Below are 25,612 nucleotides of genomic sequence, written 5' to 3' on the forward strand. Positions count from 1 at the left end.
TTTGAGAGAATAACTTTTAATTATATTGCACTCAAGACATCCTGTTTCATCCTTCTTTTTCATTTGTATCATATAGACCTTATGTGTCAGAGAAACAAGTGTACAGTCATCTTTAGAATTCTGTCTTTGAAGTTCAGTTTTTGTGGTAGGTCTATAGCTTTGCTGTTGAAGAGTAATTAGCTTGTAAGTGGATTTACTTATTGTAAATTTAACAAAAGTTATCATGACCATTATTATGTTCCAAGCAGTTGTCAAAAAATGTCAGTAGAAATTTTTATAATGACCAGTTCATTCATAAATTTGTAAGTGCCATATTGTTTCAAATGATAATGTTGTGAAAAAGTCATCAGGCATTGCTTGTTCAATGACTTAATTTGTGTATTGAGGTAAGGGTACAATTCCAGTAACCATCCTGAAAACCAAAGCCAAAGCCTTGAATTTGATTCAGGAGGCTACAGTTTGGTTCAGACCAAGAGGGATATGATGTGGGCCCCTTTTTTCTAATTAAAGTCCCAACATACAACATTCTGGATCATCTGTGAATGTTTAGATGTGCAATAGAGCATTGCAGTAATCCAGCTGGGCAGCACATTAAGAATCAGATTTTCATAATACTTAAAAGCATGTGCATGCATTGCAGAGTGATTGCTGAGATGTAGGTAATAAAAGATCTTGCCTTCTTGGTGTTAAGTGTTGTCTTTGCAAGGCTGTAAGGCAGAGTCAGCAGGGTTGATCATCAGGTGAAGGTGCATATTTTCTGCACAGCAGTGACTGGAAAAGATAGGCATTTGATTTCACCTCTGATGAGGTTGTGAACATCGAAGAGTAGGGGGACCAAGTACTGAGCCTTGATGCACACCATCGATGTACTGATGTATTTCAAACTGTCAGTGTGTGGTACAGAGAGCTGATCGCTGAAAGTCACCACTTAATCAGTGGAATAGGTTGCAAAGTCATCTGGGGCCTCATTTATAAAACATCCATACGCACAGATTTGATCAGACATGATAAAGTGCTTAGTGCTACGTCAGGGTCTAAGCAGTCTTCACTTTTTACATGCTTTTCCTTGTGGCACACAAGTCAGAGTACTGCAGATATATGGAATCAGTTAAATTTGTTCATAAAAATAGCCTATAATTTGCTGTACAGGTATTATATTAGGCTTAAACTTTTCTCATTTCATTATAAATTTGCTTCTTCGTATAAACAAAAATATTATACATTCAGCTGTCACTTCTAAATATAAATAAAATGGTGTCTGAAAGGAAACCTTGAGGCCGATTCCCTTTGCTGAATGCATTATGTATTATTGGGAGATAGTAAAAAAAAAAGACGAAAAAAACAAAACAAAAAACAGGCAATTCATTTTCTTTTATTTTTTGTTTTGTACAAAATGTATCCACATAGTATCCAACAGATACTCCAACAGCAAGTGGTCAATTTACAAACCTTCATGACATTCATCCTTTCACTGGACAAGAAGCAAGTGTGAGAATATTTACCCACTTCCCAATCAAAACACTAGAAAACAATCCAGTCTTCAGACAAAGCTAAAGAAACATACTTGATACAACGGTCATAAATTAGCAGTGCATTGGAATACTGGCACCTATGACCTTATTTAAATGTACAACAGAAATCACAAAGACAAGTGCAGTTAGCATACACCTAAAAACTGCAAAAGCCATGTAAAGAACTGGCTCACAATCCAAAAGGGGATAAAAAAAAAAAAAACTTATACAGGGAAAGGCAGCTCCTTCTCAACAATGCTGGACCAGCTACAGAACCAATGATTAAAAATGGAAAGAAAAAAAATGAAGGTAAAAAGCTTTTTGGCTTTCACAGTTACATTTTTATGCACCGCATGCATGATGCTAACAATAGCAGGAGATCGGAAAAACATTTCTAATTTATTTTTTAAAATGCCCAGAAAGATGTAGTTCAACTTTGTGAAGAATTTAATCTGTGTATATATATATATATATATATATATATATATATATATATATATATATATATAAAATAAAAAAAATTATAAATGAAATCTAACAATATTTACAAAATGAAAATGGGAAAAATAAACAGTTTTAAAACAATTTTCCCCTATCTCCGGTATCTACCCCTCTCCTTCTCCCTCTCACGGTCTCGTATCCGCTCTCTTTCACGGTCCCGTTCTCTGCCACGCTCTCGTTCTCGGTCACGACGGCCATCCCGTGGCCGCTCGCGCTCTCTCTGTCGGTCACGCTCACGTGGTCGGCTCCTACGTCCACTCACCACCGCCTGCGTTCGTCTCAGGAAATCATCCACGCGCATGTCATAGTCATGCTACCAAAGAAAAGGTTTAAAGTCCGAATGAGTAATCCAAAAAAAACAAAAAAACAAATCCACATCTCAGTTTATGAATCTGCAGCAGTTTTTGGAACAGATCTTTCAGCTGATTAACGCTACCGTAGTATTTAAACCATTTTAAATAACTAAACATTACCAAACTGGAGGCGAAGGAGCGAACGACCCTCTTTTCTCTGAAGCGGGCATCATGGGGCATGGGATGGTGTCCGGAGTAAGGAGGGTGGGCCTGGGGTGGAGGAGGATGATGATGATGCTGGTAGTATGGGTGTTGGGGAGGATGCTCCATTCCAGGGTAAGGCGCCTCAGATAAAAACATAGTCAGGATTGAAACACATGGACAATGAGAACAAAAGGTACAGAAAACAGTCAGAATACATTCAATCTTACCATTCCTTGCCATGGAGGTGGAGGCCCAATGTTGTGGTGAAATTCTCTCATATAGTCATTGTAGGACTAGAAATAAGAAAATAAGTGTTAATAATGTTTATAAAGTACATTTAGGAATTGATTTTTTTATATAACTGAACGTTAATTAGCAACTACAATAAAACAAACTAGAAAATCAAGTCAAAATAGAATTAAAGTATGTCTGGTTTGCTTTTAAATGCATTTTCTTGCATCACTGTGCACAATCCCACATGGTGTTGCTAAGTATTTTCAATGAAAAGTAGATAAAGCCTGCTCGGAAAGTCACTAAAGGACGCCATTCTCCAATTAGCATACCCATCAAATCATTGCATCATATTTGTACTTACTCCATTGAGAAATACATCTCTCCTCACTCCAGTGAAGCGCCTGTGAACAGAAAATTGATTATAATACGTTAAGTTCTAATGCATTCCCCACTCCCCATTTACAAAAGGAGGATAAAAGCGGGAAAGACAACAATACCAACCTGTCCACAGGTGGATTGCGAGGGTCTTGCATAAAACCTAAACCGATGGCAAAAACGAGACAGATTTCACCAATTACAGAAAAGCACAGCACAAGCAATAAAACCAAAACTCCCAAGTGAACAATCTCATTTAAAAAAAACACAAACACATGCTACAACCTTCTTGGCAAGAAAGCGAACATTTAGAAACTCAAAATCAGTGTGCAGTTCAGCTTTCATACTTACTATGCAGAAATACAACTGTCACCTAAGGTACCATCCTTAAAACACAAGTCACTTGTCTCGATTAAGAGCCATAACAAGGGGAGAAAAAAGCTTTTTGTGGCACATTACTGTGGCTTTATTTAAAAACAGACCACTGAAGAGCGAGACAGAAGAAATGGAGAGATCTACGTGCAGCAGATATTGACCTGGTCTCTGGGGGAATTCTGGCGTGTAATCAATCCTGGGCCGCTTCCGGTTGTGCATGTCATATTCCTCTGGACGACGCCTACGTAAACCAGGTAAATTAATGTGAAAGATGGCACTGATTAAAAAAAAAAGAAGAAAAAAGAAAAAAAAACACAGACAGACATGCACCATACAAACAACAACATGACCTTCAGTTGTCAGTGTGTGGGTACAGGATTACAATCAGATTCTTACTCACTGTACAATCTCGTATTTTTGTTAATAGTAAAATACTTTATACCATTAATTGGTGAGCAACTAAATGAATGATGAAACCGCATGACACCAAGTAAAACATTCACACAAACCTAATGTACAATCTTTCTTTGCATATTAAGATCTTATTGTTCTGCATAAAATAATAGTTTGGGTTCCATACAATCAATACGTAATCTACTGACAGCATGTGTGACGTTATGCTTATTTGGGCCTGGTCAAAATTGATGATCATCTAACAACTGACTAGTTGGTGAAGTTGGCTAGTTAAATTACATTTGATTTATAAAGCCATAAGAGTGTCCAATTTTTCAAAATCATAAGCATATAAAGCAGATAACTTTTGCATGGAAGGTCATCAAAAAAAGACAGTAAAATTATTATTTGTGTTAATTAACACAAAGCCACAAATGCTGTACTGAACCAGAACATTCCTTCGGTACTAAAGCCACATTAATATGGTTCTTTTAATGATCAATCCTCAGCAGAGCTCTACAGTGTGAGCATTTCACTGTGTTCAAATGTGGAAACCTATCTGGACACCCATGAAATTGAAATCTTCTTATGAATTCTGATACCATCAGAATGTATCTACCCTAATTAGGAAATTGTTTCACACTGCTGTTCGTTGTCTTTCATTCTAGTCGACAGAGAGATGACAAAATATTGCGAAAGTTTAAGGAGACATTCTTGTCTGCATGATGTTCTGTTATTTGTTCAGGGTCTGGTAACATCGGTTGTGCATTTTTAAGATGGCCTGTCAAGTTCATTAAAATGTGTTTCCAGACTCTGAGGTTGACCAACATATTTCTGAATTTCAAGAAAGTCTGACTAACAATATTTTTGAATGCTTCATTATTATATGCGTTATTCTAATCGTTATTATAACGATTTAAAAATTATAAAATGTTACCAATATATGTGACCCTGGACCACAAAACCAGTCATAAGGGTTAAAGATGTATACATCATCTGAAAGCTGAATAAATAATCTTTCCATTGATGTATGGTTTGTTAAGAGGACAATATTTGACCGAGATGCAAAAAAAAAATCTAAATAATGAGAAAACCACCTTTAAAGTTGTCCACATGAAGTTCTTAGCAATGCATATTACTGATCAAAAATTAACTTTTTAATATATTTACAGTAGGAAATGTACAAAATATATTGATGGAACATGATCTTTACTTGATATCCTAATGATTTTTGGCTTAAAAGAAAAATAAATGTTGACCCATACAATGTATTGCTGAGTATTGCTACAAAAAACCCCAGAGACTGCTTTTGTGCTCCAGGGTCACACATTTTTGGACAAGTTGTTAAAACAACAGTCAATGCTTCTAATATTTTGAACTCCCTATTGCGTGACAAAGACGTCAGATGAGTTTGCCGATAAAACCTTTTCAAATGCCAGTTATGTGTTAGCATTAAATGTTAAAAAATCCTGAGCTGTACCCGAATGTTACCGTAGAGCCCTGCTCAGAATTGTATGAAGTTTTTTGCCTAGCGTTTGCGGTGTCCTGAAGCCAAAAAACCCACATGCCTTCAACTGTGCCATGAGTCTTTTTCTAGAAAGATATTCCTAAACTCGAACATATGCTCAATAGGTGGGTGCCCTTAGTGAAAATGTCAATATAACATATGGTAAGAAACCCAATGTGTCAACAAAAAAAAATCTGGTTGAGAGTGTGACATACCGCATTCTTGTAGTTTTGGGACTGTTAACGTTGGCAAATACTTTAAAGAGTAAAAGTTCATTTAAAAGTCCATCTTATGCTTTAACACATTTTAAATGGGAGGGCTTGGTAAAGCAGAAGAAGGGGGAGTGATAAGGAGTGGTGCAGTCCATTGCAAAGCAAACCAAAAAGACCAAGAGAAGATCCAGACATTTGGAAATAACCCTTCTCTTGGGGTACTCAGTCCATGAAGGGCTCAGAGAAACACAGAAGAAGGGAAGGGTGGAGGCATCATTTTACACCATCTTTAGTCCAGAGGAGGGAAACCAAACCGCCTACCTACCACCAGCTGGAACATCCCATCGTTTGAGAGGAGGGGGCTTTTTGTAACAAAGAGGGCGGGGGAAAGGGGAGGGACGTGTAACGCATCCAAACTGGAGTCCATCAGTTGGGGCTGGGGCCAGACAATGCAAACCAACCGACTTCCTCATAATGTTTGTCTGGAGAAAGTAAGGATGCGTTTAAGTCCTTTATTTTCTCATTTTGGGCCTTTTTTGAGCACTTTGGTATGGAACAGAGTTCATGTAAAGCAGTGCTCTATAGGGACAGTCCCTGGTGTGATGCGAGTCCATAAGCACTGAAGAACATGCTCTTTTTTTTCCCTTCCTCCCTGTCTCTCCCTCTCTGTTTTCATTCTTTCCTTCACCGTTTGACGCTACACCCCGCACACTTCAACTATCTATATTTGTAAGCACACACTGGAGCTGGAAAGGAACCCAGCAAAAAAGTTCCAAAATACGCTCCTCTTGAACGCTTTCTTTTTTAAACAACGACTGCTTTCTGCCCCTCAAATCGATGTGCCATCTTCCGTTTAATTATTAAGGCTCCTTTTAAAAGAGTCCCAAATTTGACTGGCTCTATCCCCCATGGACACTCCTGCAAGAAAAGGCTTTGGGAACAAATTTAAACACAGTCGTATCTACAGAAAGAAACAAACCTCAGTGCTACAACTACAAAGTTAACTAGAGGCTTAAGATGTTATCAGGTCAATCATTACTCCATTTCAACTCCCATTAACCATCAAATTAACAAAAGCACGGATAATTTATGCTGTGATTTCCCCACAAAAGCCGTGCCCGGTCCGGTCTGCTCTGGTCGGCTTCGTTCGTTGCTCTCCTCTGACCTTCGCTCAAGTGACGATGAAGACGAAGTTGGAAAAATAACAAAAAACACACACTTGCTCCCTTCGCATCAGGTGACAGGGACACAAGTGCGCACTATCAGTCCAAAGAACATTTCTAACCTTCCCATGTCCCGAGGGACGGGCTCTCTGTGGGGCAGTCGGCCCCGAGATCGAGGCTCTGAGTGCATCCTCCTCTTGTGGCGCATTTTGTGAATGACTTGATACAAGTCGATGCTCTCATCAGGTGGAAAGAGCATGCACAGCTGTGTCCCGCAGTCTAGTTCGATCTCCTGTAGCCAGCCATTTGCAGAGGTCCAAGAGATCATGCGAGACAGTGAAAAAGAAAGAAAATTCATTTAGCATTCTATAACCAAATTATCTGACTGCTTGTCTATGAGGCTAAAGTGGACATGGGATGAGTGGCTTCAAGTCTACAGGAACCCAAAATTAACTCTATTTGCATTATTTTATTTTTCATTAAAAAAAAAACTGAATTAAATAATTTTTTTGGCTGATATTAAGAGTCCATCCTACTTTTTCAATATCTCCCCAGTAACCAAAGGGCTGGTGAAAGCTGGAGTATGTTCATAGATTATAATCAATATAAGGGGGTACTCACACTAGGCACAGTTGCCTTGAATCGAGCCCGACCGCGATTATTATTTTCACAAACTACATTTCCTGTTCATCAATAAGGTAAATACCTTGCCTTGTTGTTGTGATGCACCAGCAGCAAATTTGAAGCAGATACTAAATTTTAACACACTGATTGTCCAATACCATTTATTTATAAAGATCACCTTACCACATTTTTACAGAATTTACCCATTTTCTACATTAAGTATTCCAGCAAACCAGTTTATGACTGCATGAACTGATAGCTGTCAGAGTTATGTCACATTTATCAAAATGGAATGCATTTTCTTTATTTTTGAGCCCTGAACAACCCTGGATTCATTGTATGCAATATCCACATTTTACAATCTAATCCCTGATGAAAAAAAAAAAGATAAGTAAAATCAGTTATGAAAGGAGTTTCACATTAAAATGACTAACCTGTCCATCCCTTCCAATCTTCACAGGCTTGTGCTCATTCCATGGGTTGGAGAGGTGAGCTGTTTTTGTGAAAGGTAATTCCCGCCTTCAAGCAGAAAGAAGAACCTCAATAGCTAATAATTGTAAACTACAAAAAAAAAAAAGAAAAAAAAAAAAAGACAACACTGCTTTCGCTCAGGTTTTCACCTGCAAATCCAGTCAATTTTGAAGACTCCTCCAAGCATCTTGGCATTCATGCCTGCGGGTAGAACCCAGTGGATGGGAGAACCTCCATGATGAGATTCAGACGAGAGCCGCGCAAAACCTGAAACACACAAACACACATCCTTATGTGCACTGACATAAGGCCACACTAAACGAGTTTGCATTTGCAAATCATAAATCATAGCAAATATAAATCAGTATATGTAAGCCATACCTTGAAACTTTCCACTCTCCCTAACTGAAAAGATCAGCATAACACTTCTAGCAGAGCGAAAAGCCGCGTTGAGTTTTTTCTCGTTGACGGGCAAAGTGGACCAAACACCCTGTGAAGAGATCACGCACAGCACGTTAACTGAGTAAAGCTTCAATTTAACTCAAAAAAGCCTCTTTAAACTGTAAAGTGGCACACCTTTGCTTTAGCCAGGGAAACATTTTCATGATTGTTGCTCTTAATTAGAAAAAACCTGGCTTCTCTCAGGATATACTTCAGCTTGCTGGTTTGATCTTTAAAAAGACAAGAAATTAAAACAGTCACAAAGGCAGCACCAGTAGTCAGTACATGGCTGCAAAGGCAGAATTGATAGCATTGATAATGAAAACAATTCTTAACCAATTTCAATAAGTTACTGACATTGCAATGCAATTAAATGTGCAAACATCCTCTGAACATTAGTGTGATTCTCTTACCCTTCCTCACAGCCCTGACAGAAGAGGACAGTTTTTCATGTTTCTTTTCAGACCCTAAAAGTCAGAGACACACTACACTTTAACATTCAAAATACAGATCGAAAAATGTGCCGCTGCAGCTGGCGGTGCATGATTTTGACTGGTCCTGTAGAACATGAAACAGCCCAACACTGTACAACTGGCTTTAACAAAGATTACGCCGCAAGATTAACGTAATGGTTCAAGATTAGAGAAACATAATGTAGTTGTTGGAAATTTACACTATTTCAGGTTGCCATCAGGTGTGTATAAAAGCATTTACGATTGAGCTATCTGTAATCTGACCTGCTCTGCCAAGGATCAGTCAATCAACATGTCCGGTCCATTTTATTTTATAATTTTGTCCTTGCATCACCATTACAACAATACTTATGCATCTTTCTTTTTCTTTTTTTACTGCTCTAAGAAACAGATCATTGATCTAACTATCACACGGCTCTCTGCAAATCTCAATCATTTAACTGCAGGACTGACCGCAGTCACAACTGATCAATTCTCTATCCTATGGAATAATTTCCCTCAATTCGTGGCCATTTAATTATTTCTAAGTAGCCGTGTAATAAGCAGGAAAACATATAGTCAAGTTGGTCATTTTCTTTAACCAGCTGACTATACATTAGCCCTTGCATAATTTTCATTTTATAATGAACCATTTAGTTTATTTTAACTGAAAGCCACCAAGGCAGAGGCAAGTCAGCTTACACTGCCAAATCAACTCAAATGACTAAAACCTAATCTGAATTGGTTTTGGTGACATTTACTTAAGTTTTATTAGTATTGTTAAGGGGTTATTTAATACCTGTATAGGATTCTGAAGCTGAACTTCCACTTCTACCAAAAACGATTGGTGATATCCCTCTAGCGTGCTTCTTGGCTTTGCTTTCCTCATCTGAACAGTAAATGGGAGAACACGTCCCTTATGTCAGAATATCAAGGATTATTTGAGATTTCTTAGGATCCAATTTCTAGCCAAACAATTTTTTCTGTCCTTTGATGAACACAGCCAGGTAGCGCCCCGTAGTGAAAACTTCTAACAACATGAGATCAACTAGTCACAGGTAATTCAGTGGTAAGGCGAGTTGCATAGTTCTTATGGAAATGTAATAAAACATTTTTTATGGTCTTTAATCTGCAGGTCTGCTCCAAATCCCAGCGAACTGCCAACCTACTCAAATACATGTAGGCTTCAAAGAGGCTCTTCTGATGTGAAGGTGTCTGCACAAAAGTTAATAAATGAAATCCCAAAATGCTTTCCAATAAACTCTCTAATCTTATAGACTGTAATAGTCGGGTTCCAGAAGTTAAATCTAATACATATTTTCTCCATAAGGAAATTGACTTTTTAAACTATTTTTAGTTCAGAGGCTGTTCATTGATGGTACATGCTTTTGTTGAAGCCATCCATTCACACAATTTCAACTGATTTAAGTGTTTACCAACTGAATTCATGTTGGAAAACTACATTACCCATGATGCTGTTCAGAAAATGTGCAGCAAAGGAGCTTGTAGGGAAAGGCCTACTCCCAAACACTCGAAAGCTGTTAAATACAGTTTTTGCTTCAAACAGAAGTTTGTAATGTTGTGATCCTCCTCATATCTGGATGGACAATCTTTCAACAAGAGATCACCGTACTATAAAACCTTCTGTAAGTGTCAGAACTCAAAACCTCCTGATTAGTCTAAAATCATCTTTTATTGAAACCATATACAAGTTTTTAAACCAGTATTGCCCAGTGTTTTCAGAGTACATCACATCAGTATAAATCTATTATTTTAATATGCAAAACTGTTACCCAGTCATAGCAGTGCGTGTTCACTTCAAACCTTGAATGTGATGCCTATCAAAATGGACCTTTTCAAAGAGAGAGTCAAAAACAGGATAGAAAGTAGCCTATCACTTCTAAATGATGTTCAACGTAAAAACCTTGCTTACATAAGTGGACTTCAGAAAACATCATTTAAAAAAAATGCAGTTCATGTCCCCTTTGGCAACTTGTAAAAATCCTCCTGGAATCGGCGCCACTGATGCACACTTTAGGAAGATCGTGTTTGCATGTTTTAGGCTGCAGCCATAACACTCATTTCCAAGTAGTTTCCATTTTCTGAAGTTGCTATGACACCCTCTAACCGCACAAATGCTCCTAGAACCTCCGCTGCTCATTAACAACAACGAAGCAGAAATGCAAATCATCCTATAAGTAAGTTTCAAGTATGCATTTCAATCAACTCACATATTTAGAGGTGCAATCAGTAGGATTTAGGAAGGAGGTTAGTTCAGATCTGCATGCACCAGACATGAATTGAATTTAAAGTATTTTGTTAATCTTTAAATAGTTATTCACCATCAAAGTTTTACAGGTTTGGGGAAAATGGTTCCTTTACATTACAAATGTAATTTATTATACAATTGCTCAGCCACCCGTGAGAATATCCTGCTTTTGGCTATGATGTCAAGCCAACACAGATTTAAATAAATCAATTCTTATGATTCTTTTATTTCGCTCTCATCATTTTAAAGCTTGAAAGCAGGTAGAAAACCAGCTATATATCTGTGTAGACAGCAGACTGTGAGGCAGCTCACTAGGGTTTGGAACAGAGTATTTGGCAGCCTATCAGATAGCATCAACAACATGAGCATGAAGATTATGATTGTGAAAATGATTGTGAACGGTGATCTTCAGCGGCTCATACCTGACGCCTCTGAGCCGGAGGCTGAATGCACAGACTCTCCCTCCGAGAAGGACACAGACTCAGACTGGGAATCACTGGCCTCGCTGCGAGTATCGTAATCGTTCTGTTCATTTCCTTCCCGTGGGTCCTCCTCCTCCAGTTCATACTCCTCCTCTTCTTCATCCCCGTCCTCCTCCTCCTCTTCTTCTTCCTCCTCCTCCTCTTCTGCTTCCTTCTCTTCCCCTTCCTCCTGCATGGCTCCTTCCTCCTCGACATCCGAGCAGTTGCCCTCAGAGGAAGCCACAGAGCTGCCAGTCGCATATTCTTCTGAATGAGCCTCTTCCTCTCTGGAGGAGCGACTTACTCTGCCTGTACTGTCCTCACTAGTCATCCGCATCTTCTGAAAACAAGCGTTTGTATTACACCATGCTTTCCATGCAACACAGATGCTGACTTGTTTTTACTATTTAAAATATATATGTTTGAAGTGAAATTGCTGTAAGAATGAATTAAACGATGCAAATACAAATCTGAGTATGTAATGTGAGTGTCCTGGCGAACAGATGGTGTGTAGCGATAGAGCGAGTGTTTAAGCACGTGTCGGTCTACAACAGAACAGGTATAATCTCATCCCATCAGTCACTCAACAACACTAGTCTCAGTCAAACTTCATTTAAAAGCTCACCAGAGAGGGGTGTCATAATACTAGTTAAAACAGTGATAACAGTTTATACGCAATTCATATGCAAATGCTAAGATCGATCTACTTTACTAAACAGCCAAATGCTAGAGGAAAAAAAAACACAGATACTGAGGATTCACGGACACCAGCCAACTGCTTACAGCTGATGAGCAAAGCGTCTCACGTCAAAAAGAGGTAAAAAAAAAAACTATTCAGACAGTAAAATCAGCAATATCTAATTTTAACAGATTAAAATAAAAGCAATTTAATACATTACATTTTAATAATTACAGGTCCCATGAAATCTATTTGTTTAATTCATACAGTGCAGACTATTACATTTGATCACTTCATTCAATTTCTGACACTACAGTTAGACCTTTCTGAAAAGAAAAGAAAAATATGGTATTTATGACTGAGCCTGGGTTCTCCCAAGGTTTTTTCTTCATAGCCCCTTTCACACTGCATGTTGATCTCGGGAAATTGCCGGATTGTTTTCTGTATGAACGCAAACACATCCTGGGATTGATTCCGGGATCGATCTGGTAACATTGCCCGGTTCAGCCCCAGAACTAATGCCATAAAGGGTGTGTCATAATGATGACGCACGTTATCGTGCGACTCTTTTACCGGGTGTTTTGAAGGCAGATCAATGTTCGTGAAGAAAAAATGTGCAAACTAATGCAGTAGAGATAGTTATCCGCGCTAAAGCTGAGATCGTTCACCAGCTGAAGTGAAAGTTAACGTGCCAAGCGTTTTCGACTCGTACATTACACGCCACATCCTGATGACACGTGTCATTACGGGATCTTTACGGGTTGTGTGTGAAAACACGCACATATTCCAGGAAATCACTGACAGTGTGAATTAACCAAAATCTAACTATCCAGGAACAACTGCCGGCCGGGACACATTACCTGTGTATTATCCGGTATCTCAGTGTGAAAGGGGCTCATTTCTGTCTGGACGCCTTTGGCTTGCGTAGTTGGAGACACTTGACTGAATGCACAGAAACTATTGGACGAGAGCTGAACCAGATGATGACATCACTGAATCATCAATGAACTGGATTACATTATTATTGTTATTGTCTTCTTGCATCATTGATAAACTATTTTCCTGTTTGACACGATCAGTATTGTATAAAGTGCTATACAAATAAAGAGGGGGGAAAAATAGAGTAAAAATCACATCATTTCTTGAAAAGACATCATTTAATGCTTTGCATAATATGCCATCACTTTGTTTATGTTCAGCAACGAAAGAGACTCAGACACATATTTCGAACAAGCAATGGCAGAAACTGAATCTGTGGCGCAACGTTAATCCACACAAGAAGAATGCTGATAAACGGCGATAACACTTTCTTTCTCATGCTTTTTTTGCTTGTATACTTGATGGCTACCACCGTATTACATTTCTGAGTCAATTAATGTATACTTTTATTTTCCTGTTTTAAAAATAAACAAAATAAATACATTTAAGATCAACAGAAACTCCATCTATGTTACGACTGTCCTCTCTTACCTCTGTCAGCTCGGGCAGCAGGGGTTTAATCCGTCTCTGGGAGTCTCTGCTGCGGGACAGACCTTTATCACCATATCCTTTAGATAAATCAGCCCGGGGCGCACCTCCTATTCCAGCATGGTTCTTTCTGTCTTCATAGAGCTCTTCTGGTGCATGTCTTCCTCTGAGATTGCCAGTCTTTTTCGACCCAGAAGAAGGGGCAGCTCTCTTTAATGGCTGTCTGGTAGTGTGTCCTGATGCTCTGAGCCGCTTTGCCTCCTGGCTGTCTCTTCGTTCGTGCTTCCTTTTTGACCCTGAGGCATGAGGTAAATGATCGTTTAGTGTGGAAATAAGTCTCACAGAGACTAACACATTTTACTATCAGCAGGCCGGTTTTCAGTTTACTCTGTACATGTCCTGCAGGAACACGTTACACCATTTTCTTTATAAAAATCTGATCTAGCAATGCCTTCATTTTGTGTGGGTTTTTTTCCACATCAACACACATATACCTTTTTTCTCGTTAACATCATGTTCGCTCTCGGGGTTGTAGAGCTCATCGTCCTGGTCAGGAGCATCTGTCAAAATGTCTTCCAGCACATTCAGTTCCCCATCTGAAAAAAACAAATCAACGTACGGTGTTAAATTATTTCAAACACTGCATGTCAGTTTAAGTATATTGCCACTCACTCAACATGAAAACACAATGTCACGTAACACTATCAAATACAGTAACAGATTCATCATTTCATGCATTGAACATCAAACATTCATATCTATAAAAAATACAGCAAGAGATACAAGTATTTACAAAAGTGATGTTTATTACTAAGCTGTTCCCGAGAGCACAATCACGTAAAAAGTCTAAACGCTGTAATTCTTCATTAGTAGAAATTCGTCCATTTTTTAATTTTGAGCTATTTAATTACATAATGTGTTGCACATAACATATAAACATAACCCTCCTATGTTTGATGGCTAACTTCCTAAAATTAAATCGGAAAAGATCACGTACAAATCTAATAAACACACAACGACGTTTCTTTCCAAAAACATTCGATATAAACAAAGTCCTCCGTGATAACACGAGTTAGCATCGTGCTAAGCTAATGATCGCTGTTGTGTTTCCTCAACAAACTGTTTTCTGGCCATAATGGCTGAAGTTATGAATATAAACCGGGATTTACCTGAATACATAGCCAATGAACAAAAGCAAATACTGTATTAAATTAATAGCAATAAAAAAAGCCTAATTTTGTAACGAATCTTTGTCTAGTAACGTTACAGACACAAATACCATACCTTTCTCATCTCTCCTGTCGGCAGACATCTTCAGCCCCCGTGGATTAAACACACTTTAAAGGCCCACCTCTCTCTCCGGACTCGTTCTTGATAATTCAATTAATTCCCTGTTGTTTAAGACACTATTCCACAGCACTAAATGTTTTGTTGCTGGAGCGTGTGTGCCTCTGCTCTAAAATGGCGGATGTCTTTCTCCCGCATCGCAGTGAACGAGGGTTGCCAAATCTGCAGAGCTGAACTACGCCTTTGTTACGCGCGCGGACAACACTGCTGGGTCATTCCCCATGCGGTACTTAGTGTGGTATATTTTCTGTAAAAATGGGCTAACACTTGTTTCTAAACGCTCATCTTACAAAGTCACCGCCCCACTACCATAGAACACAATACATGTACTAAAATATATCAAATAAAATAAATAAATAAATGTAATAATAAATATAATGTATTAATATATTTAATAATATATTAAAGCATATGCTTTCACAAAAACACTGAAATAAAACAAAAAATCAAGTAGGTGCAGAATTTCACACACTGGATGAGAAGCAGTTTTATAAACGTAGGCCTACCAAATCCTTGTTGTTGTACTACATAAAGTCTGTAAGATTGTAGCCTACATTTTACTCCGGATCATTGATTTTCGGGAATAGAGATCACGGTTCTCCCACGATTCTGAAAACAAAACATAAGACAAAAACTAAAGGATATATAGGTTAATTCACTTAGGTCTCTAACAAAATGTTTTATTTATTGTTATAAATTATGAGCATATTGAAAATATATAAATAAATAAAAACAAAACCTTTTATTGTTTTTAACCTTGTTTAACCAGACCATTCAGTCTTAGACTTTAGCAGTCAAAGATATATATATATATATATATATATATATATATATATATATATATATATATATATATATATATATTTATTTATTTATTTATTTTTTCATATTTTTTTGGAACCTGGGATAATTATTTTCAGGATTCTTTTATGAATAAAAAGTTTAAAAGTATTTATTTAAAACCATTTATTCACAATAGAAACCTAACAATATAAGTTTTTACTGTGACTTTTCATTTTTTACACATTTACATTTTTACACATCCATCCTGAATAAAGGATTCTCATTAAAAAAAAATCACTGACCCCAAACTTTTGAACAGTAGTGTATATTGTTTAAAAAGATTTCTATTTTGAATAAATGCTGTTCTTTGGGGGAATGATCTTTGTTCCCTGGTGGGTTGTCAGCCACTGCATGCTTTAACAATATGCTTTATTTTGTCTCTACTCAAATGCTTAAAAAAGCTGCATACATTACACAGCCCTACATCTTGAAAGAATAATGTCTGCTTATTTGCCAAAAAAAAAAAAAAAAGTCCTAATATTGCCTAATGTGATGATACTGACAGAAATATCTATTAACACTTTACTATCAGATACATTTTATTTTCACAAAATAAGAATCTTTTCAAATTATACAGGCATATATGTGTCAGCTTTAATGCACTTATAAATATAAAAAAGCAGTCAAAAGTTTTAATGACAAAAATGATTAAAAATCATTCAGTGTTCACTGCTACTCCCTAAGAACAGGATATCTGTTGATGCACTTATTTGCAGCACCCTTCAACGTCATCAAACTCAGGTGAAACAAGTTGTGCACATTAGAGGAGTTTAAAGTTTGATTTACGTCTGTAAGCAAATATAACTTGCCATACTTTCCTTTAATATGTATAATACATTCACGTGTATTTATATTTTATTACCAAATTTACTTAATCTAACCTGTCAAATTCAAAAGCCCCAAACTAAATGATAAATTAATGTTGCAATGTTTAATATGAAAATAAACATATTTTGGTTGCACTGATTGTGTCCTTTTTTCTTATTTAATCCATGTTTATGATAGTTGTACTGTTGAGACTGGTCTGGAATTGGGATCTGCTCTGTGCTAACCTACTTTGCATTCACTCTTTTTTACGGTTTTGCGCTTTGGCATCAGGACGAGTCTTTCTGAAACATTTACGGAAAAGGCAACGGCATGTTTTAATGAAGAGGAATGTGATGAGTGCAACGATTGAGAGTAAGAAGGCCACTACATCCAGGCAGTGGTACTGAAACCAGCTCAGATCATGTGCCTGAACTCGTAGATGTTTAGCTCCTTTATGCCGCATCACAAATTCGATCCAGTAAACTGCCCGGTCCAAAGGCTTCATCGGCTGATCATGGTGGATTCTGGACAGTCTCATGATGCTCTCCTTGTACCTTATTAGAGAAGAAAAAGAAGAAATATAGAATGTGACAAGCCATGCTTTAAACTAGAGATTTGTACCATAGCATCAAAAATTATGTGAATACTGACTGTGGCCATTGAAATCAAATAGCCAAAAAGAAAACATTTATATACTTTAATGTACAGTGCTCAAATAAATTAAGAGAACACTTAAATCACACATTGGATCTCGAACTAAATTTTTCAGTTGAAAATCTTGACTTTTATACATACGTATAGAAAAGAATCAGACCCCTTTAAAATAATCACATTTTTGCTTTGCAGCCTGAAAAAAATATATATTTTTTTGTTTTGTTTTATCCAACTGTATTAACTCAGTTCTACTTATAACATCCAAGTGAAAGACATAACACACATGTCAGGAAAAAACAAAAAAACAAAAAAAAAACCATCACTGAGTTGGAAAAAGCATCAGCATCTCCTAAAAAGTACTTGTAAACTCAATCAGGTGTAGCTGATCACCTTCTCAATGGCACACAAAGGCATTTAACTTTCAGATGTGCTCATTTTGATCAGCTCAGCAGGAAAAGAGAATTTCAGCTCTTGGTAGAGCAACTGAAGCAAACAATCAACTATTGGTGATAAAGCACTGTCAAAAGATCTCTGGTATAAAGTTGTGGAAAGGCAGGAGAAGGCTACCAAAAAATTTCCAGCAGGGACTGGAGCTCTTGTCAGGATAGAAGGAGAAATGGATGAGGTAAAATACCATCAATTCTTGAGGAAAATCTGCTGCCCCCTGCCAGAGCGCTGTCAACATGACAATGACCAAAAGCCCACAGAAAAACTGATACACAGTGGTTGAAGGAGATGTCCTTTCATGGCCTCGTCAGAGTCCAGACTTAAACCTCACTGAAAATCTGTGGAATCACTAGAAGACTGCAGCCCACAAACACTCACCATCAGACTGAACTGAACTTGATGGCAGAAGGTTTGGAAACCATGGCCACTTTGAATGACCAAGGACTGCCAAAGAGAAATTAATCACGTTTCATTTTGTGACACGTCATGTTTAGGGGCGTGGAAATGTCCCACAATTACAGACCATGTTTAAAACTCTTGGACATATTTTAAAGATTCTATACAGCGAGCTTATTATATGCTTCACATGCTTTTGAAAATCCAGTGTTTACTTGATCCTAATAAGTGCTCACTGTCACAATTGTAAACACAACAACATGTATTGGTGTCACTGCATATTTGTTTCAGAACGTTAAAGAACGTGACACACACATCTCCTGGAAAACCTGTATAATTCAACCAATACAATGACAACTTCAAAACTTCGAAAGTGTTTCCAATTTTGTGTGTCGTATTCATCAGACATTCAGCCAATATTACATGGATGTGACAGCTGAGGCTGAGACTTAGTCTGGATGGTCGAAGTTAGTAGAGAAAAACCCCAACAAACTAAAGGCTGTAATTAAAGCAAAAGGTGATCCAACAAAATACTTACACAAGGAGGTGATCCTTTTTCAAACTCAGTGAATCTGTTTTTTTTTCTGACGTACTGAGACTGTTCTCATTAGAGTTACAAATGACCTGATCTTTTCATCCGATCGTGGTTGTATCTTTCTTTCTGCTATTAGATCTAAGCGCTGCATTTAACACTACTGACCACAACAATCTTTTGAATAGATTAGAACGCTTTGTTGGCATTAATGGAAGTGCATAAGCATGGTTAAAATCATACTTATATGTCCGCTATCAATTGGTAGCAGTGAACGATATGGGATCATATCGATCTCAAGTGAAGTGAAGTACCTCAAGGATCAGTATTAGTGCTGTCACTCTTCACGGTTTACATTTTACCCTTGCTAAATATCATCAGGAAACCGAGTGTAAGCTTTCACTGTTATGCTGATAATATCAGCTCTTTATTTATTTTCTTTATTAATTATAGGACCTAAAAACTCTGCATGTAATAACCTAGAGCACGGTCTAAGACTTGATGGCTGCTCTATCAGTTCTTCGTCATCAGTTAGGAACCTAGGTGTGCTATTTGATAGCAATCTTTCCTTAGAAAGCCACAATCCTTGCATTTGTAAAACTGCATTTTTCCATCTCAAAAATATATCTAAATTATGGCCTATGCTCTCAATGTCAAATGCAGAAATGTTAATCCATGCATTTATGACCTCAAGGTTAGATTATTGTAATGCTTTATTGGGTGGTTGGTCTGTACGCTTAGTAAACAAACTACAGCTAGTCCAAAATGCAGCAGCAAGAGTTCTTACTGGAACCAGGAAGTATGACCATATTAGCCCGGTCCTGTCAACACTGCACTGGCTCCCTATCAAACATCGTATAGATTGTACAATCTTGCTTATTATTTATAAAGCCCTAAATGGTTTAGCACCTCAGTATTTAAAGGATTTTTAGGCTGCATTAATTAGGTAAACTGGAACCGGAAACACTTCCCATAACACACTATGTACTTGCTACATCATTAGAAGAATGGCATCTACGCTAATATTAGTCTGTTTCTCTCTTATTCCGAGGTCACCGTAGCCACCAGATCCAGTCTGTATCCAGATCAGAGGGTCACTGCAGTCACCCGGATCCAGTACGTATCCAGACCAGATGGTAGATCAGCACCTAGAAAGGACCTCTACTGCCCTGAAAGACAGCGGAGACCAGGACAACTAGATGAGTCCCAGAAACAGATCCCCTGTCAAGACGTTTTCTCAGACAGCCACCTGGAAAATACCACAGGAACCAGTTAAGTTCTCTGCACAATGTGACTTTTCTGCAGACTGGAATTGAACTGCTGGTTTTGTCTGGTCAGAGGAGAGTGGCCCCCCAACTGAGCCTGGTTTCTACCAATGTTTTTTCTCCATTAAGTCACTGATGCAGTTTTGATTTCCTGTCGCTGTTGGCGATCTTGTTGACTTGATTGCACAGATACTATTTAAACTGAACTGAGCTGGATGATGACATTATGATATTGACACTATTACTAATTAATGCTGTACAGTTGCTTTGACACAATCTGTATTGTTAAAAGCGCTATATAAATAAAGGTGACTTGACTTGTCATGTTGGTGTTATTTTTTCAACTTGGATGCTGTAAGTTGCACTGAGTAAATACAGCTGGATAAAACAAAAACTATATCCATCTTAATTTCAGGCTGTAAAGCAACACAACGTGATTCTATTAAAGGGGGTGACTATTTTCTATACCCACTTTGTGTAATTCATTGAGAACAAAATAATGTGACAATGTTCACTGGAAACCAAAATCATGGATTTAAAATCAAACCAAAAATCACAGAAATGTTTAAAATAAGAAACTAGTCAAATGCAAATGCAAAAGTTTACAGAGCTTTTTTTTTATTCTCAATACTTTGCATTTTAAAATCAACTTCTAAATGTCAGTTCAGTAGGAACATGAAGACGTCAACAGCATCATTGACTTTGACATCCAGAAACTGCCTACTGGAGGAAATAATTGCCCACTGCACTAATGTTACATCTGACCATGGCTCTGAGGGTTTCATCCCAGTACCTAACAGCAGTGAGGGTAATGTAAGCTAGCACGTGGAGGTCTTGTGACCCTCCATGGACATTCCTCTCATATGTGCTCAGTATGAACCTGCTCACATCAGTGAAGAGAATGTGGCTCCAACGGTGGACCTGCCAATTCTGGTGTTCTCTGGCAAATGCCAATCAGATGCACGGTGCTGTGTTGTGAGCATATGTCTCAATACAGGGCGTCGGGCTCTCCTGCCAACCTCATGGAGTCTCTTTCTAACAGTTTATTCAGAAACATACAATCCCTGCCGGCCCGAGACTCGAACTCACAACCTTTGGAGTCCCTTTCCCTCAGTCCCTCTCTCTAACCATTAGGCCACGACTTCCCAAAGACCTCTTCCAAGCCGGAAATCCAACTCCACCCACCTTCCACATCCCTAAACCTACCCGTCTCCACCACTTAACCTTCCCATCTCCACCCCCTGGATGGATCTTGTGTACTGCAGTGAGGGACTATTGTATTTTTTTGAACAGTGTGTAAATTATTACCCTTTAGGTTAAATTTATAATTTTTTTCTCTACCAAAATCCAAAAGTAATACCCAACTATTTTCCTTCCTATAGACCCCTCACTGAAAAACGCCACTTTAGGAGAACTGATCTTATTTCTGGAGCTTACCTTTTATTAATTGGAGAACTAAGCTATACATTTTTCAGATTTATGAAATTTATGATTTAACTCACGATGGATTATTTATGATAGTCTTGAGAACATCCACCAGGTCTTTGGACAGCATTGAGTCGATATTAAGAACAACAGCAGCTCCTTTGGTTTTCATGTGCATTAGATTATCAGGCTGGTCACCCCACAGTGGCAAGCCCACCATTGGGACACCATGATAAATAGCCTCATACACTCCATTTGTCCCACCGTGGGTTATGAAGGCCTTTGTTTTTGGATGTCCTATCAGATAAAATAAAGTCTGAATCTATCTGACATCAATTAATGTTCTTTATGTATAATAAGTACATATGACACCACTTTCCTTACCAAGCAAATCAGTCTGTGGGATCCAGTCATAGAGTTTTGTATTGGGGGCGAGAGTTTCTGGTGTTTTCCCATTATAACGCCAAACAACCTGTGCAAAAACACACATGCAGAATTTATTAACAGCTGCTTTAGGGCACTGAGCATATGAAAACTGCAACAGGTTTATAGAAAAGTTTGGTTTTGTAAAAACTGTATTTATTTTTCCTATTGAAAAATATATTTTCAATGAAAACATGTACCGCCAAACCTTTTAAGACATACTTACAGACCTGGGTCTTATTGATCAACAAATACATAGAGCACGTCAAATATGGTAAACAGACAAGCTCAAACATAATTGCATGATATGTGAAAAACAGTGTGGTTTCTTCTCGTGTGTCACGTAAGTACGCTTGAGCTACCATTGACCATTTTTGATATGCTCTATGTATTTGCATTGGTCAATGTTTATACGTGTCTCTTTAAAACACTTAGATTAAGCTGCTTGATTTGTATGGATTGCTTTAGTGATGTCTTTATGAACTTTTTGAAGATTGAATTTTGGTGGAATGAGAGATCATCAAATATATTAAGTACATGTTTTTTAGAATTTGTGATTGAAATTTCTATAGAAAAAAATGGATGGAAAAAATATTTCCAAAATTAAGGCAGCTAAAAAGTCAGTGATTACTGTTCTTTTGCTATAAAAAGGTAGTTAAACACCTTTTGTGGGATTTGACCAAGAGCAGAAGCAATAGTGTTTGCTCTTTCTAATGTCAGGTTGCCCAACATGGAACCCAGTGAGAAGACAACGATGCCATGATCTCCTGAGCTCTGAACAAACTCCTCCAGATCCTAAAAGACAGACCAATTAAAAATAAAAGCAAGGCATGAAGTGGCAGTTTTAAAGGGATAGTTCACCCAAATAGCAAAATTATGTCATTAAAAACTTACCCTCATGTTTTTCCAAACCGTAAGACCTCCGTTTATCTTTGGAACACAGTTTAAGATATTTTAGATTTAGTCCGAGAGCTCTCAGTCCCTCCATTGAAACTGTGTGTACGGTCTACTGTCCATGTCCAGAAAGGTAAGAAAAACATCATCAAAGTAGTCCATGTGACATCAGAGGGTCAGTTAGAATTTTTTGAAGCATCGAAAATACATTTTGGTCCAAAAATAACAAAAACGACGAATTTATTCAGCATTGTCTTCTCTTCCGTGTCTGTTGAGAGAGAGTTCAAAACAAAGCAGTTTGTGATATCCGGTTCGCCAAAGAATCATTCGATGTAACCGGATCTTTTTTAACCAGTTCACCAAATCGAACGGAATCGTTTTGAACGGTTTGCGTCTCCAATACGCATTAATCCAGAGATATTTATAAGAACTACTGGTGATCCGAAAACCGATGCAACCGGTTCTTGACTCGTGAACGAGTCATTATCTGGCTTGGCTCGGTGTTCATCTTCAGTTCTCTCTTCACAGCAGTTCAGTCAGTGTACTGTTTGAGTAAATGAATTACTCCGGGATATTGGTTTGTTTGAACTCAGAGGGAGTGTCAGCCACATTAAAAAAAGTTAACAGCTTAAGTCATTTGTGGATTAATGCGTATTGGAGACGCGAACCGTTTAAAACGATTCAGTTCGATTTGATGAACTGTTCGAAAAGATCCGGTTACATCGAGTGATTCGTTCGCGAACCGGATATCACAAACTGCTTTGTTTTGAACTCTCTCTCAACAGACACGGAAGAGAAGACAATGCTGAATAAATTTGTTGCTTTTGTTATTTTTGGACCAAAATGTATTTTCAATGCTTCAAAAAATTCTAACTGACCCTCTGATGTCACATGGACTACTTTGATGATGTTTTTCTTACCTTTAGTAAGACCGTACATACAGTTTCAATGGAGGGACTGAGAGCTCTCGGACTAAATCTAAAATATCTTAAACTGTGTTCCAAAGATAAACGGAGGTCTCACGGGTTTGGAACGACATGAGGGTGAGTTATTAATGACATAATTTTGCTAACTTTCCCTTTAAGTGACTTAAAACTGAAATGATTTTCCATCAGAAACTTCATGTCAAAGTTTACAAAATGGAAGTGACACTACAAATCCAGTGTATCTTTTGAGGTCAATGGAGCCAATTCAGATCCCTCTCCATTCATATACATCTGGCATTAAATTACGATGTAACTTGTTCCATTGGAGTAAGTATTCCTTTTATGAAGGATGCATGCTTTGATGCAAAAACATGTAAAATGCATCAAGAATTTTCAAGAAAAGCATATATTTCAAAATAATATATGGTATTACCTTTGACAGAGGCTTGGCTGGTTTGCACTGTAGTCCTCCAACAAATTTAAAATTAGGCAGGAGTGGACGTGGATACTCGAAATCCCAGTAAGTTCTAATCAACCAGATGTCGGCTTTTCCCATGGTCTCACACATTGTTGTAGGTGTGCCTATGACAAACGGAGATATAGTGCAACTCCGTTAATGCACAGTGGGTCAAGTGCTCAAACATTTAACTATCTTCTGCTTTATCTACAGCGTTCTGATCATCCTGATCTCTTTACATACACAATATATAACAATAAAGAGATATTAGACACTACAGGGGTGTCATGACACAAAAAGTGCAAAAACACAGAGCTGTTGGTGCACATACTGTATTTATTAAAAAACATTGCTCAAGTTTTCACTGAAGTAATTACTTAGATATTCTGAATTATGACAACCGCTCATGCATTAAAGCCTAATAAGGCCTACCCAATATTTCAGTGTAGATTTTATCTATAGTAAACTTCATGCCCAATGGAAGTATAGATGTATGTATGATGTAGAGGAGCATGTTTTCAACTCTCTCTGTGAAGCTCATATGATCCGTGAGGTAATCTCGCAAAGCGAGCGCAGGAACGTAGGATGGCGGCGCAGGCATCTGACCACAAAGCCGCTCGGCGATGTACGCGAACGTTCCGCGCGTCGAGAGGACGTGCGGGATATTCAGCTTCTGTGCCATCAAGTCAGGGAATAGCATCATCGGATCAGATAAAAGCACATCATAATGAGATTCCCGAAGCGTGTGTAGAAGATCCTCATGAAACATGCCCTTGGATATATCCGTAAGGAACGCCATAAAGTTGGAAAAAACTCGCCAGAACATGAAGTCTCCCTTGTATTTGGTGGCTGTGTCATTTGTCCCGAGATGAATCATATCTCTCAACACAGAATCAGCCTCTTCTTTCTTCGTGTTGACTTTATACACGATAAAATCGAACCGCTCCTTCCGTGTGTGCGGTACAGTAGGTGATGAAGAACTGACCAGAACAGTCACACTGTGGTTACGATCGACCAGCGCGTCAATGATCGCACGCATGTTGTGCCAGTGACTGTACTCGCCTGGCAACACCAAAACCTTGCCAGCTTCTACTCCACACAGCAGTACAAGCACAAATAAAGTCCCAGAAATCATGGTCAGATGTTTCTGCTTCTGAAAGTGCAGCGTGATCTGGGAAACGAGGATAAGAGTGGATATGTGCACAACAGGATTTGGGCAAAGGTCACGTTGCATTATTGCTTCCTCAATCCACCTTTCTAACCACACCTCATGAAGCTTGTTTCGCACCAGAGTAACTCTTGTCAAACTGTAAATCACTTGTATTTCATCTCCTTGTTCATAGCGGGTTGCAGATCATCGTTAAAGGTGCATACTGCCACCTACTATACAGGAGCGGGGTCAAGTTAGTTTTGTTTTCGATATTCGTGACACATTCAGCGGTAAACTATGGAATGATATTGCGGACTTTATTCAAAAGGCATTGCAAATTGTATTTGCAATTGCGTTTTCAATTTGTGGACGCATAAAATGTGACATAATCCAAACGCAAATGCAAATCGCGGA

The 25,612-nt window shown here is 38.1% G+C and overlaps 2 protein-coding genes across 6 annotated transcripts; both read right to left on the reverse strand.

Annotated features, from left to right (window-relative positions):
- Positions 1-2,012: 2,012 nt before the first annotated feature.
- LOC132132629 (YTH domain-containing protein 1-like) lies at positions 2,013-15,172 on the reverse strand. Of its 5 annotated transcripts, none has more exons than XM_059545099.1 (17): positions 14,917-15,172; positions 14,127-14,228; positions 13,636-13,928; positions 11,448-11,823; positions 9,556-9,645; positions 8,718-8,771; positions 8,440-8,534; positions 8,245-8,353; positions 8,013-8,130; positions 7,827-7,911; positions 6,891-7,060; positions 3,655-3,734; positions 3,245-3,281; positions 3,105-3,144; positions 2,737-2,802; positions 2,486-2,650; positions 2,013-2,325 (listed from the first exon to the last, which is right to left on the reverse strand). In XM_059545099.1, the coding sequence occupies exons 1-17, from the start codon at positions 14,942-14,944 to the stop codon at positions 2,104-2,106; spliced, it is 2,130 nt and encodes a 709-aa protein (XP_059401082.1). In that variant the 5' UTR covers positions 14,945-15,172; the 3' UTR covers positions 2,013-2,103. The 5 variants fall into 5 exon arrangements, with proteins under 5 accessions (XP_059401082.1, XP_059401064.1, XP_059401058.1 ...); XM_059545081.1 differs by having other exon boundaries at positions 9,556-9,672; XM_059545075.1 differs by having other exon boundaries at positions 9,556-9,672; positions 11,448-11,826; positions 14,917-15,171.
- An 803-nt stretch (positions 15,173-15,975) lies between these two features.
- Positions 15,976-25,318, reverse strand: LOC132132690 (UDP-glucuronosyltransferase 2A1-like). Its single transcript, XM_059545173.1, has 6 exons — positions 24,481-25,318; positions 24,025-24,173; positions 22,435-22,566; positions 21,733-21,820; positions 21,426-21,645; positions 15,976-17,183 (listed from the first exon to the last, which is right to left on the reverse strand). The coding sequence occupies exons 1-6, from the start codon at positions 25,280-25,282 to the stop codon at positions 16,886-16,888; spliced, it is 1,689 nt and encodes a 562-aa protein (XP_059401156.1). The 5' UTR covers positions 25,283-25,318; the 3' UTR covers positions 15,976-16,885.
- Between the last annotated feature and the right edge of the window lie 294 nt (positions 25,319-25,612).

Source organism: Carassius carassius, chromosome 4 (assembly GCF_963082965.1).
Source record: "Carassius carassius chromosome 4, fCarCar2.1, whole genome shotgun sequence".
NCBI classification, from domain to species: Eukaryota; Metazoa; Chordata; class Actinopteri; order Cypriniformes; family Cyprinidae; genus Carassius; species Carassius carassius.

What these genes read in the sequence shown, in the direction of transcription:
- LOC132132629 (XM_059545075.1), bottom strand. Translation starts at nt 14,944, where the DNA reads ATGTCTGCCGACAGGAGAGATGAGAAAG. An exon ending in TGCTGCCCGAGCTGACAGAG is followed by an intron (nt 11,827 to 13,635) that starts GTAAGAGAGGAC and finishes GCTTGTTTTCAG; the next exon opens with AAGATGCGGATGACTAGTGA. An exon ending in CGCAATCCACCTGTGGACAG is followed by an intron (nt 3,145 to 3,244) that starts GTTGGTATTGTT and finishes TTCTGTTCACAG; the next exon opens with GCGCTTCACTGGAGTGAGGA.
- LOC132132690 (XM_059545173.1), bottom strand. Translation starts at nt 25,282, where the DNA reads ATGCAACGTGACCTTTGCCCAAATCCTGTTGTGCACATATCCACTCTT. An exon ending in CAGCCAAGCCTCTGTCAAAG is followed by an intron (nt 22,567 to 24,024) that starts GTAATACCATAT and finishes TCTGTCTTTTAG; the next exon opens with GATCTGGAGGAGTTTGTTCA. An exon ending in ACTATCATAAATAATCCATC is followed by an intron (nt 17,184 to 21,425) that starts GTGAGTTAAATC and finishes TTCTCTAATAAG; the next exon opens with GTACAAGGAGAGCATCATGA.